This window comes from Aulonocara stuartgranti (genome assembly GCF_965226115.1).
Source record: "Aulonocara stuartgranti genome assembly, chromosome: 18".
Classification (NCBI taxonomy): domain Eukaryota; kingdom Metazoa; phylum Chordata; class Actinopteri; order Cichliformes; family Cichlidae; genus Aulonocara; species Aulonocara stuartgranti.
In genome coordinates, this window is record NC_138954.1 from 35,719,991 (window position 1) to 35,734,590 (window position 14,600).

Here is a 14,600-nt window from a genome sequence, read left to right on the forward strand (position 1 = left end):
TGTTTCATTGAAGACCACATCTCGTCGAATCAGTATTTTTCTTTTCTCCTCATCCCAGTCGGTGGCCTTTTGCATTGGTTGCATATCTCATAACTTTTGCACTGTCCACTCCTGCTGTGACAAAACAAATTTCCCACGTGTGGGACTAATAAAGGTTATCTTATCTTATCTTATCTTATCTTATCTTATCTTATCCCAGGAACTTTCACTGCCTTTTTGTCCAGCTTCTTTCTCTCTGTGTCTGGAACATGAGCATAAGCAACACATCCAAATACTTTCATATGGCTAATGTCTGGTTTTTTTCCATACCATCTCTGATAGGGTGTTTCGTTCTTTAAAGCAGATGTTGGGAGCCTATTCTGTATGTAAGCTGCAGTAGCAACAGCTTCTGCCCAGAATGTGTTTGGCAACTTTGCATGTGATAGCATGCTTCTAGCTGATTGCACTAGAGTTCTGTTTTTTCTCTCTGCAACACCGTTTTGCTGTGGTGTCATTTCAGTCATTTCATGGTGGATGCCTTGAGCTTTCTAATATTCTTGAAACTCTTTAGATGTGTATTCCCCACCATTGTCAGTTCTGAGTCTTATTACTTCCTGCCCACATTCATTTGAGAAGGTTCTTTCAAACTCTTTGAACTTGCTCAGGACTTCCGTTTTTTCTCTTATGAAATAGACTTTACAACATCTGGAGTAGTCAATAATGAAAGTTACAAAGTACTTTTTTCCTCCTACACTGTACAAAAAAATTGCAATATAAAAGTATTTTACTGTGTATTTTACAGTTTTGTACTGTTTTTCTAGAATATCATTAAATTTACATAAATAGACTGTGATTTTACATTTCAAGTGTAAATTAACGTAAAATCTCTGTAAATGTAATAAAACATAATTTTCTTGTTTTTTAAATGCATTTGTACATTCACAAATGTATCATAATTGCACAAATATTTGTTCGTTATTTGAAAGATTGAACTGTTAAATTCAAATGTAATGCAATGGAAAAATATATAAAATGATTCTCATAAACTTTTTTTACATTGATTGATTGATTGATTGATTGATTGATTGATTGATTGATTGGCCATATGCAGGTTGCCCCGCAGAGGAATAGGACCCCCCCCCCCCGACTTACACACACAACAAAGACATCACATGGGAATACAGTCGGAGATCGGCAGCGTTGCAGAGAAAACACTGAAAAATTACACAACAATGGGAAAAAGTACAAGAGGAAAAAAAGAGACCTCTTCTCACGCTTGAGCCCCGGCTCGGACAGTCTCGGTCGTTGTGTCCTTGGGCAAGACACTTCACCTACTGGTGTTGGCCAGAGGGGCCGATGGCGTGATATGGCAGCCTTGCTTCTGTCAGTCTGCCCCAGGGCAGCTGTGGCTACAACTGTAGCTGCCTCCACCAGTGTGTGAATGTGAGAGTGAATGAATAGTGGAATTGTAAAGCGCTTTGAGGGTCCTGAAAAGCGCTATATAAATGTAATCCATTATTATTATTTAAACCAACTGTTAACTGTATATTTCTGTACATTCAAGTATTATTATTCATATTGCCGCATTCATTGACCTTGTTTATAGGTAATTTCATTGTTTAATCACATTAACATGTTCCTAATTTAATGTTTAAAAGCACTTGAAAAAGGCAAAATCCCATGTAAAATTAGGGCAACAAACTGTATTGTCATTACTCAAAATAACCGTAGTTTTGTGAGAAAGTTATTTTCTGTTGTTTTCTGGTATTATTTTGGTGCCCCGGCTGCCGGAATATTACTGTTTTTCTAGGATTTTTTTTTTAACGGTGTAGTGACGGACCACAAACGTCACTATGCACTAATTGCAACTTGCGTTTCGATCATATTTCTCCCACTGATTTATAAGGCTTTCTTGATAATTTGCCCTCAACACAAGCTTCACAAAAAATGTCCTCCTCTTGTTTTGCAAAGCTAACTCCTTTTACCAAGTTTTTGAGTTTTTTCAGATTTGTAGTGTGATCTAGGCGCTGATGCCACATACTTGCTGGAACTGATGCAGTTGACGCTCCATGACAAGTTGTGCAGTTTCCCTCGATATCCAGCTGATACAAACCGTCAGATCTTTGTGTTCCCATTCCATGGAGAGCTCCATTCTTTCCTCTTATGTAGCAATGAGTCCTTTTGAACTTCACTGTTTCCCTTCTTGGCAGCAGCTCCCACTGAGAAAAGGTTCATTGATAATTTGGGAACATACAGCACATCATACATTGTGACATCTTTTCCATCACTAACTCTGAATGACATTTTCATTGTTATGTTGCCCAGACCTAAAGCCTCAACTACTCTGCCATCACCGAGTTTCACTGTTCGTGGTTCTGAAAACTCTTGGTAGTTTTGTAGAGCTTCTTTATTCCGTGTCATATGTTTTGATGCTCCTGAATCAATTAACCATTCTTCTTGCTATGTATCACTTTCACATGTTAGTAATTAGTATCAAACTTATAAGAAAGGGGACCACTTGAACCCAAATCAGCATATTGAGAACTGCTAATTACATCTGAGAGCATCTTTGAGAAAAGTTTGAGAATGTTAGACAACAAGCTGTGAATGTGATGAAGTGTTGTGTTAACACACATGAAGCTGCTTCAGTTTGTTAGTAAATCTGTATTTGAACAACAAACCAATTTATGAAAGAAAATATATCGAGAAAAGGCTTCTGTGTTTACTGTGATAACCACAAAGAAGGAGACATAGACTGTATCCCAATTCAGGGTCTGCAGCCTTAAAGGCCGCATTTTAAGGCCGATTACATCACAGCGACGCGACGAAGGCTGTCCCAATTCAAAGGCTGCTCGAAATGCGGCCCTCAAATGCGTCCTTCATTTCCCTGAATTTTAAGGCTGTGGCGGTGTAGACTTCGTGGCCCAACATATCCCAGAATGCATAGCGTGGCGGTGGGTGTGGATAATTTTGCCGAAAAAAAAAACGGCGGATGAGGGGCGCCCGAAGAGTAAACTTTAAGTAAGTACTGAATATTATGTCACTTTTTTAAGTGCAAATGTTTAATAACGAAGAACATTAAACATTCCTGTTGGCCACATGTCGGCAAAGTCATGTGACATTAGTGACGTTTGTACTAACTTGGTTTTAAAGCCTTTACTTTAAAATATACGCCGTTCAATAGCTGAGCTTAATCTTACAGAGAATGATCAAAGCTCATGTAGAAACAAACAAACAAATGAACAAAAGATTTTCTCCTTCATTTCTGTCAAACAAAGCTGTAAGACACGTTTCCAGCTGTTAGTATCATGGTTGCTAGGCAACCTGGGCAGCGCAACGGAGGCTAGACCGTCCCATTTCACAAGCCTCGCACTTCCGGCCTTAGCGGTCTTTGAGTACGCGGCCCTAGAGGATCGTTGAGGCTGCGTACTTTAAGGCTGCAGACCCTGAATTGGGATACAGCCATGGTCGTGTCCAAATTCATGGGCTGCTTCCTCCTGAGGCCGCATTTGTAGACCGATTACGTCACAGCGACGCGCCGAAGGCTGTCCAAATTCGTAGACTCCTCCGAATGCAGCCGACAAATGCGTCCTCCTTTTCCCCGAATTTGAAAGATGGGTCGGGTGTGTCCTTCGTGGCCCACCATATCCCAGAATTCATAGCGCGGCCCAGCCAAACTCCAGTTTCCAACAATGGCGGCCGCTACTAAGTTTTAAAATTACTCATACTAATCTTTCTGGGTCACAAAATAAACTTTTAACATATTTTCAGGCGAGGAAGTAGCTGTGTAAACATCAAATATCTGCTCGGTTTATCAAGATATCGCATATTTGCTAAAGTGCTTCGATGTTTTCGTAGACGTCTGCTACCCACCAGCTCGACAGCTAGCCGGGAGCTCGAGGGTCACTGATGCGGCCGAGAACGGCACAACTCCCGGCACATCATTTTCAGATCACCGCGGAGTTTCGCTGCTCGGGTTAAACGTAATATATAAGTCACTTAGACCAGCAGTCCCCAACCTTTTTTGCGCCACGGACCAGTTTATGCCCGACAATATTTTCATGAACCGGCCTTTAAGGTGTCGCGGATAAATACAACAAAATAAAACTAGTACCGGTACCGAAAAAAAGAAAATTTATTCATAACCAGTGTTGGGACTAATGCGTTATTAAGTAATGCGTTACAGTAACTACGTTATTATTGTGGTAACGAGCACGGTAACTAGTTATTATGCCAAAACCGGGAACGTGTTAGTCGTTACTGGGATTTAGATAGGCTCGTTACTCGTTACTTCGTGTGGTGGCTATCGCAGAGCTTCCACAGATTCAGTAACATTAGCAAGTGGTGGAGGCAAGCAGGTGGATGAGGGAAAGGGGAGGCAGGAGAAGAGACCGGAAGCGGCCGCCCGTCCGAGAGTGTCAGGTGAACTGAACTTCAGGTAAGAAGTTATGACCTGCAGTCTCTCTGGGTCAGATATAAACCAAGTTTAGGTGGAGTTTATTTTCGTTGTGCTGACTTTTTCGTACTGCGTGCTAGCTAGCATGACGGAGTTTCCATACAGCTGGGTGGGTGCTATGTTACTGATGTTGAACTTTATTTTGTTCATAAGGTTAATGATTAGAGTTGCCAACCGTTCCCTAAAGAACGGAATCGTCTCATATGCAGAGAAAATATTACGCGTTTCGTATTGAGGTGAAAAGAAACACAGTTTGTCCCGGACTTCAGCTAGAAGGGAAAAGACACAAAGCTGGAGTTATTCTGTGTCTTTGCTGCACAGCTGCCTCTTCTTCTCTCATTCTCTCCCCTCCCTCTCCTGTTGCTACTGTAATCATGAAACTGATCAGTGATCAGCTGATCGGCTTTTCTCTCTTGTTTATTTATTGTCCGCTTTGCGCCAGAAAGATGAAACCAGCAGATGTCACGTTAAACAACAGCAGCACGTTTAAGCTTGATCAGCTGTTGTTAGAATTTATTTAATATTACTTTCCAGTATCAGCTGATGTCTGCTGGAGCCACAGCTGTAAAGCTGGATATGTGGTGGTTTTGTCCCAGTCCAGCTCTGTATGCAGCTCATCTGCAGTCTGCTGTTACCTACATCTTCCTATTCAGAAGGCAGAATTTCCGAGTTCTGAGTACAATCGAAAGCACCACGACTGCAGTTTTTGTGTTGGATGTAAAAAGCACACATGACGCTGTGACGTAGGCTAGAATCATGGCAGCAGTCAACGACGGTCCAGGCGTGGGATTTCTCTCGTGGAAATGTGCACATTATCTTTTCCTTTGGTAGGTGGCACAGTGCACTTGTGGCAAGTAAGCAAGCTAGAAGACTGGCAGTCTTGCTGGGTATCCAGTTAGCAACACATTAACAAGAGAAGTCTGAGTAAAACCAAAGTTACTTTCCCTAGTAACTAGTTACTTTGAAAGTATCGAGTAACTTGAAGTAACTGAGTTACTTTTGATGGAAATAACTAGTAATGTAACTAAGTTACTAATTTAAAGTAACTTACCCAACACTGTTCATAACACACGTGAAAAGACCCAGGAAAACCGAGTAAACGATAAAAACGATAACAAAATAACGCTGAAAACCGATAAAAACCCTGAAAACCACACATTTCACACCTGAGCCTCAACTCTCGCGGCCCAGTACCAAACGACTCACGGACCGGTACCGGTCCGAGGCCCGGGGGTTGGGGACCGCTGACTTAGACAACCTACAGATGTTATTGTTGGGCTTTTTCAGTGTTTTGTTTGTTCGTGAGTAAATCGGTTTGGCTGAGATTAAAGTTATTAGATTAGATTAGATAAAATAAAACTTTATTAATCCCCCGGGTGGGTTCCTCGGTTTTTACACAGCTGACTAAACGTCAAACAGAAAACTGATTAAACAGAAGTATGAGACAGTCGAGAATTTACACCAGTGTCTGGTTATATTTTAGATAGCAAGGAGCAGACGGCCGAGTTTATTAAACTCCACCGAGACAGCGGTGACGCTAATCAGAAGGCTAGACCGTCCAATTTCACGGCCGTTTACTTCAGAATCAGAATCAGAAACTTTATTGTCATTGTCATGAGAACAACGAAATTAAGAATGGTCCCCGATCATTGCATCATCCCTAGCAATATCAAAATATAAATAAAACAATAAAATTCAATAAATAAAATAGATAGAATACTTAAAATACTAATAAGATGTAACAGTAAAACATTCACATACATTCCCACACACATGCTTCAGACCGTGCATAGATTAACACAAGAGTGGCGTGATGGACATTTTTTTGTAGTATTCAGATGTGTTATTGCAGTTGGATAACAGCTGTGTTTGAGTCTATTAGTCCTTGCTCTGATTGCTCTGTACCGTCTGCCTGAGGGCAACAGTTCGAACAGGGAGTGGCCAGGATGTGAGGTGTCTTTTATGATGTTTTGGGCCTTTTTAAAACAGTGGGCATTGTGTAGAACTTCCAGTGTGGGGAGAGGGCAGCCAGTGATCTTTTGGGCGGTGTTAATGATCCCTTGGAGTGCTTTCCTCTGAGCCCCTGTGCAGCTAGTGTACCAGATGTAGTAGGGCACAGGTGAGGGAACTGGTGGGGTTTCTGAAGGATATAGGTGTTTATGAAAGAGTGTAGGGTTTTTTTGATACAAATTGTAAACTCACTGTCTGACCCATACTCCGGAACAGTAGGAGGCGGTAATGCTCCTTTACGTTGGTTGCCAACCGCCGTTAAACACAAAGAAGAAGAAGAAACGGGAGGCGAGATTTGCAGCGTGTGTGGAGTTCGTAGGTCAGAGAGTCAGAGCCGCTTTCAGCAGTAATAACAAAGAAAGTACAGAAAACGTCAAAGATGCTGTCTGCGCGTTTCCTGCGGTTACGGTCTCGAGCTCTTCCCCGGATTTTCAGTAACGGTCAGTTTAACTTCGCGCAGCATCGCGCGCCATTCTCCGTGTGCTGCGTGAGCGCAGTGAGGAGGAAGCAGCTAACTCTCAGGCACTCGCTCCTGGCTCTCAACGAGGTATTTAACCGTCAGGTACACATGAGCGTCAGCATCGCGACGCTTTACTGCATACGTTTAAGCTACGCTGATGATGTCATGAGTAACAATGCTGCACTGCTCCAGCTAACAGCTAACCGGCGTTTCTACAGTGACATGCGCACCGCTGTTCTGAAAGTTTAAGCGTCATTTTGAGTGAGTGACGTAAATGTGTCAGCTGAGCCGAACAGTGACGTGGGCGGTCCCAGGGAGGGTAATGTCAGCTGGATGGTAACAGAAGCATGTGACAGATTGTCTGACGTGAACATTTACAGAGGTCATAACAGACAAAAGCACGTGGATACTCCACTCATCAATAAATAGATAAACGGTGACATGAACATGTCTGAGTATCCGTAACCACGTCGTTACACATTTACAGACTCAGCTGATACATGTTAGTTGGGTGAAATTCACAAGTATTTAACACATATGTTACATTAGGATCCTTCGTTCGTTGGTTGGAACTGCAGAGTTGTGTTGTTCTTCAAGTTCAAGGTTCTTTATTTGTCACATGCATAGGTATACAAGTATAACACACAGTGAAATGTAGCCACTCTTGAAGAGTGATCATCATATTTGACCGTCGCCTGTAGAAAATACTTTGATGTGTTTTGGCTCTTTAATGAAGTGCAAACATTTACACACAAGTATAATCCAGGCTCGAATAAAAAAATGGACAGAAAGACGAGTGGCGGTTTCTATACGTCATAAATGTTTTATTGACAGTACAACATAGAAAATATATCAGACGTTTAAATGGAGAGTGTGTGTGTGTGTGTGTGTGTACACGATCAGTCAAATGTTTGGACACACCTTTCTATTTAATGGGTTTTCTTTATTTTCACTACTTTGTACATTGTAGATACAACCTGAAGACATCAAATATATCAAGCAAGATATATTATGTGTATTTTCATGTGTGTGTGTATATATATATATATGCATTATCTCCATGAGCTTCATGAGGTCGTCTCTGAAACAGTTTCCAACAGTCTTGAAGGAGTTCAGAGATGCTGAGCACTTGTTGGTCCTTTGCCTTCACTCTGCGCTCCATCTCATCCCAAACCATCTCCACTGGGTTTATGTCAGGTGACTGTGGAGGCGCAGCACTGCATCACTCTCCTTCTTGGTCAGTTAGCCCTGACACAGCCTGGAGGTGTGTTTGGGGTCCACAGATGAACCCTGACAGGCACACCTGTGAGGGGAAACCATTTCAGGTGACTGTGTCAGGAAGCTCACTAAGAGAAGGCCGACGGTTTGCAGCGCTGTCAACAAAGCAAAGGGTGGAATCATCAAATATATGAAGTAAGTAAGTATATATGGAACTATGGAGCAAAGAAAACAATGGTAAGTAACTCTAAATATGTTTAAGTCTTCAGTTTGTATCTACAATGTAGAAAGTTGTAAAAATAAAGAAAAACATTAAATGAGAAGGTGTGTCCAACCTTTTCACTGGCAGTGTACATATATATATTTAAAAAAAATGAAACTATAAAATGAGTTTCTCAGAAGTAAAGTTGGACAAAGAGCTCAGATGGTTCTGACAGACCTGTGTGTAAGGGACCGGCCGAGTCCTTTTCTGAGATGTGTTACTGTCCTCAAATTCAAAATGACTTTTTATTCATAAAATGAAACATTTCTCTAATCTTAAACATTTTATGTACTGTGGATGTGGTATGTGGCTATGAGTTTTGCAAAACATTGCATTCTGGTTTTATTTACATCTTGCACGACGTCCCGTTTTTGGAGGAATTGTAGTTGTAAAGTCGTCTCCCAGTGCCAAACACATTTTGTTCCTTTTGTTGTTTTTGACCAGATGCAGTCCCACGGTCCGTCCACCCGTGTCATCTCCACAGCACCGCCCTCCGAGCACGGAAACCTCATTTATGCTGGCAGCCTGGGTTTAGCTGTTCGGGGTCAGTCACTTGCATCTTGTTGTGAAATATCATAACAACAACAGCTGTTGTTCACCACAGGTCTCAGTGACAGTGCGTCCAATAACTGTAAGCCTGTAGACAAAAACAAACACAGTTAAACTTCAAGCCCTCATTAGGCAAAGTTTGAGTCTTGGTGTGGATGTTCCTCATTGTGACTAATGTCAGAAAGGATAATAAGACTGACTTCATTTACTCCAGGAAACCATGACGTCGAGTTATATAAGCTGTTGAAACACTTTGGTTAGTAACTGGATGCCTGTGAGTTTGTTGGTGAAGAGCTGTTGAGATTTATTTTAAAATCTTAAAAATTCAACAGATGTTTTCTTTAAAAAAAGAAACAAGCCAGGTGGACACCTACAAAAAAGTCCACTCTACTCTGATTGGTCAGCTCCTACAGGACCTTTGCTGAGCACGCCTTGATTCTGTTGTATACACAGTGCATACGCACTATTGTTTGTTGTGTTGGAAGTGTTGGCACAGATGCTGACAAAGAGGGGACGCATTGAACAAGACTCCTATCAGGGAGTTCTTTCTGCCCGCTGTGTCTGAATGCTTGTCCAGATTGGGCTGTCTGTCTGCCGTCTGTCTTCTGTAGGGTCTTTACAGTAATTCACAATAAAACTGAATTGTGAAAGTAACTATGTAACATGGCTCTGATAGTGGGGCATGCTTTACGTAGACATTGACGTGTGGACTGTTGTTGGAAGTAACACGGGTTGTGTGACTCTTGTTTTTTGGCAGGGGTGAAGATGTTCTCGTACAGCACTAGTGCAGCCAGTCTCTTCCTCATGCCACAAATACTCCTGAAAACTGGACTCGGAGTCCAGAGTTTTGCCTTGCAGGCAGCTTTCTGTGGAGTCATTGGCGTTTTTACCTTCCTTACCCCCATCCTTCTTCACATCATCACCAAGGGTTACATAATCCGCCTGTACCACAACCCAGACAAAGATGTCTACACAGCAGTCACCTACAGCGTGTTCCTCACCGAGAAAAAGAGCGTGTTCCACCAGAGCCAGGTGAGGATCCCGGCCGTCAGTAAGATGTTCACGACTTTCTACGCCGGACAGGTGGGGTTCCTGGTAAACCCGGACATTTTCCCCGTCCCGCACGACTACAATCATCTGATGGGCTACGATAAACCGTTCAGTTTCAGAGCAGATGACATGGAGCAACCTGACAAAAGCTGAGGAGGCAGAATGTTGTTGACCGAGTAAACCTGAGTGCACAGCTCAGACTCTGCCAGAGACAAACATCCACGGACAAAATGCTCCCACGTTTGTCTTCGCTATAATAAGTGCTAATAAAATAAAATTCTAACTTTATTATCCGGACTTGTGTGTGTTGCCTTTCTGAAGCTGTGAGCAATGATGTCAGTTATCAAGAGTAAAGTCATAGAGCTGGATGCTCTGTTCCAGGGCTGAGACCAGACTTACATCCACAGCTATCATCATGTTAGCTCACGTTTAATTTTCGTTTGTTTCTACCACCAGTTTGATTGTTTGAACATTGTCAGATTCGTTTTTGTTTTAGTTTCTTTTATCATGTTTGGTTGAGAACAGTTTCTCGTTCTCTCAGCCTTTACCTGGGGGCCGTCCTCTGTGTCTGCTGGGTTGGGCTCACGCTTGCTGTCAAGCTGTGTGTCCTAGAACAGGACTGGGACAACATCAATATACAAATGCAGAACATTTAATGGCCTTCAAGTTTGGGTCTTCTATCATATTGTACTGGTTTGCTACTCTCCAGTATGTACTCTGTACTGTCAGGTCCATGTGTGCAGACTTAATCAAAGGGTTAAACAAGACCACTGCATTAACTGTTTAAGAATTACACCTTTTTTATTACCTACTCTTATATTTTCAGAGGATTAAAATTAATTGGACAAACTAACATAGTTTTATATATAAGTATTGCAAAAATAAATCTAGAGCTCGTTAGCATCGCTAGATACTGTCTGCCTCTCCTGACCAGAATTCAGCTGCTCGTGTTATCACTAGAGCCTCTTCTACTCACTACATCGCTGTCATCAGCTTTCCAAGTGACCGATGTAAAAGCAGGACTCAAACGCAGGACCAAGTGACAACAGTGCATGTGTCTACAGTCCATATTAAACACAGTTCACAAACAGCTGTGATGGTCCAGTTTCCTCGAGGCTTCCACAAAGTCCAGGCAGAATCCAGGACTCTCCAAAATCTTCAAACAGTCCCGAACACAGGTTGTTTGTTTTTACTCACAGTTCAATTTGTGAATTGATATCACTTTTTTCAGGAGATTTATGTCTGCAGGATAATTCTCTCACCTGTGCAGGACAAAAAGAATTAGGATCTGATAGGCAAGGCAAGTTTATTTGTATAGCACAATTCAACAACAAGGTGATTCAAAGTGCTTTACAGAGACATTAGAAACAAAAACAGATAAAAAGCATGATTTAAAATTGATTAAAACAAGCAAACAAACTAACTAATTAACAAACAAACAAAACAGTATATAAAATCAAAACAGATAAAATCAGTAGTTAATGTTAGTTTTGAAATTTAAGCTTAAAAGTGTGGATTTGGTGCTTTATTCAAATGCAGCTGAGAACAGGTGAGTCTTCAACCTGGATTTAAATAAACTGAGTGTTTCAGCTGATCTGAGGCTTTCTGGGAGTTTGTTCCAGATATAAGGAGCATAAAAGCTGAATGCAGCTTCTCCGTGTCTGGTTCTGACTCTGGGAACTGATAAAAGACCGGATCCAGATGACCTGAGGGATCTGGAAGGTTCATACTGGGTCAGGAGGTCACTGATGTATTTTGGTCCTAAACCATTCAGAGCTTTATAGGCCAGCATCAGAACTTTAAAGTCTATCCTCTGACGGACAGGCAGCCAGTGTAAAGACCTCAGAGCTGGACTGATGTGGTCCACTTTTTTGGTCTTAGTGAGGACTCGAGCAGCAGAGTTCTGAATGAGCTGTAGTTGTCTGACTGATTTTTTAGGTAGACCTGTAAAGATGCTGTTACAGTAATCAAGCCTACTAAAGATGAATGCATGGACTAGTTTTTCCAGGTCCTGTTGAGACATCAGATCTTTTATCCTTGATATATTCTTGAGGTGATAGTAAGCTGACTTTGTTATTGTCTTAATGTGTTTTTCTAAGTTTAGGTCTGCATCCATCACTACACCCAAATTTCTCGCCTGGTTTGTGGTTTTTAGATGTATGGATTGAAGTTCTCTGGTGACCTGTAATCGTTTTTCTTTGGCGCCAAAGACTATTACCTCAGTTTTGTTTTTGTTTAGCTGGAGAAAATTGTGGCACAACCAGTCATTGATTTCCTCAATGCATTTACCAAGAGCCTGTACAGGGCCTCAGTCTCCTGGTGACATTGTGATATATATTTGTGTGTCATCTGCATAGCTGTGATAGTTTATTTTGTTGTTGTTTATAATCTGTGCCAGTGGGAGCATGTAGATGTTAAACAGAAGGGGTCCCAAGATGGAACCTTGGGGAACTCCACATGTGATACTTGTCTGCTCAGATGTGAAGTTACCTATTGATACAAAGTATTTCCTGTTTTCTACGTATGTTTTGAACCAGTTTAGTACAGTTCCTGAAAGACCTGTCCAGTTCTCCAGTCGTTTGAGTAATATGTTGTGGTCAACTGTATCAAATGCTGCACTGAGATCCAGTAAAACTAGGACTGACATTTTTCCACTGTCTGTATTCAGACATATGTCATTAAACACTTTGGTCAGAACGGTTTCAGTGCTGTGGTTCTGTCTAAAACCTGACTGGAAGGCATCGTAGCAATTATTCTGTTTTAAGAAGTAACTGAGCTGTTGAGAAACTGCTTTTTCAATGATCTTACTTAAAAACGGGAGATTTGAGATCGGCCTGTAGTTGTTCATTTGTGTCTTGTCAAGATTGTCCTTTTTCAGTATAGGTTTTATTACAGCAGTTTTTAGTGGTTCTGGAAACACACCTGACATTAAAGAAAAGTTGACGATCTGTAACAGGTCTGACTCTAAAGTCTTTGAGACCTTGGGAGTGACAGGATTCTTGAAAGGCTTTAAAAGAGATACAGATAGCTGACAACATTAAGGGAAACCTGAATGCACGTCACCTACGGACCACCTGCTAGCCGTGTTATGCTGTACATGGTTGTCGGGGATTTGGGTGACTTTGTTTTCTTCTGCCTTAGAGCGAGGGAGGAGGGAGCAAATGAATCCCAGCTGACCAGCTGGGGCTGAAAAAATAAGCTTGAAAGTAAAAATGCCAAAAACTGTGGAGATGTTCTCTGTTGGCTCCAACACTGAGCTAACCCCCTGTGATCTTATTCACTGTCACTGTCTAATATAGAACCATTAACACCATATTTACAGTCTGGCACACAAAACTGCCGTTTCTTTTCTTTCCTTGGAGCAAATACACGATTTGTGGTTTTGTTTTTAGTTAGAGTAAACATGGCAGGTGTATGGACACAAGGCTGACTACTCACATCAGCTCATCTCATTCATTTCCCAGCAGCCAAAAGTCTGGCAAAAATATATACAGAAACACTTCCCCATCAAAAAAGTTTATATTTTTTGAAAGAATGGGGTTCCAATACTTTATTAGGACACCTAAAAATGAATTATTTGTAGCATTTTAAATAATAATGTCTTTAATATTATTGTTGTATATAAATTAACATCACATTAACATGAAAAAACCTGTTGCAGATGTTGGATGTGCTGCAATAACTTGAGCTTCTGAGTGCACACAAGGCTGTGGCAGGCAAAACGTTTCTGCAGGGCAGGGATGTAGATCAGCCGGTAAATGGAGCGCTTCAGCTCCCTCTTCACCACGACGGAGTGGTGCAGCTTCCACATCACTGCAGCCGCAGCACCGACCCGTCTGTCGATCTCCCTTCACCCATGAAACTGAGATACTTGGGGCAGGAACTCGTCCCTGACCCAGACTGGGCACTCCTCCCCCTTTCTGGGTGAGGACCATGGCGGTGCTGATTCTCATTCCTGCTGCTTCACACTCGGCTGTGAACCCCTCCGTATCGAGCTGGAGGTTACCACCTGATGAAGCCAACAGAACCACATCATTGAGAGATCCTGGGACCGCCTCAGTGGAAGCCTTCTGCCACCTAACTGTGTCTGGAGATTCTGTTCATAACAATCATGAATAGAATCAGTGATGAAAGGCAGCCCTGGCAGAGTCCAACTTATTGCCTGCTAGGTGGGCCAAGCTCTTGCAACAGCTGTGGCTCGTAACTGACCCCGTACTCCTGAAACACCTTCCACAGAACACTTTGAGGGACACCGTCGAATACCTTCTCCAAGTCCACGAAACACATGCATTCACATTGAATGTCCATAATTTAGACTTTAATTTCAGGAAGTTTTATTAAAACATTTAGGCAGGTCCAAAGTAAGAGCGAATCAAATAATCTGCAAACATTACTTAAATCCCTCTGACCTGATGCTGACTTTGTTTCCATCTTTGGTGATGTTGGAGAAAGGACGGCACGACCAAATATGAAGATGCACTTATCTCTGCGCCACATTCAGTGGAAGTATGATGGAAATCCTTCTGAATGAAGCCTCTAACATGAGCAGATGAAAAGCCCAAAATTACCAAACCAGTTTGCACAGCCACAGGTTGGGCTGCAGTTTTTAACTGTGA

General features: G+C 41.9%; 1 protein-coding gene across 2 annotated transcripts; it reads left to right on the plus strand.

Annotated features, from left to right (window-relative positions):
* The first annotated feature begins 6,694 nt into the window (after positions 1-6,694).
* tmem70 (transmembrane protein 70) lies at positions 6,695-10,275 on the plus strand. 2 transcript variants are annotated; one of them, XM_082514065.1, is made up of 3 exons: positions 6,695-7,007; positions 8,830-8,929; positions 9,692-10,275. In XM_082514065.1, exons 1-3 carry the CDS (start codon positions 6,825-6,827, stop codon positions 10,135-10,137), a joined length of 729 nt encoding a protein of 242 aa, XP_082370191.1. In that variant the 5' UTR covers positions 6,695-6,824; the 3' UTR covers positions 10,138-10,275. The 2 variants fall into 2 exon arrangements, with proteins under 2 accessions (XP_082370191.1, XP_082370192.1); XM_082514066.1 differs by having other exon boundaries at positions 6,695-6,992.
* Positions 10,276-14,600: the final 4,325 nt, after the last annotated feature.

What these genes read in the sequence shown, in the direction of transcription:
- tmem70 (XM_082514065.1), top strand. Translation starts at nt 6,825, where the DNA reads ATGCTGTCTGCGCGTTTCCTGCGGTTACGGTCTCGAGCTCTTCCCCGG. An exon ending in ACGAGGTATTTAACCGTCAG is followed by an intron (nt 7,008 to 8,829) that starts GTACACATGAGC and finishes GTTTTTGACCAG; the next exon opens with ATGCAGTCCCACGGTCCGTC. An exon ending in CCTGGGTTTAGCTGTTCGGG is followed by an intron (nt 8,930 to 9,691) that starts GTCAGTCACTTG and finishes GTTTTTTGGCAG; the next exon opens with GGGTGAAGATGTTCTCGTAC.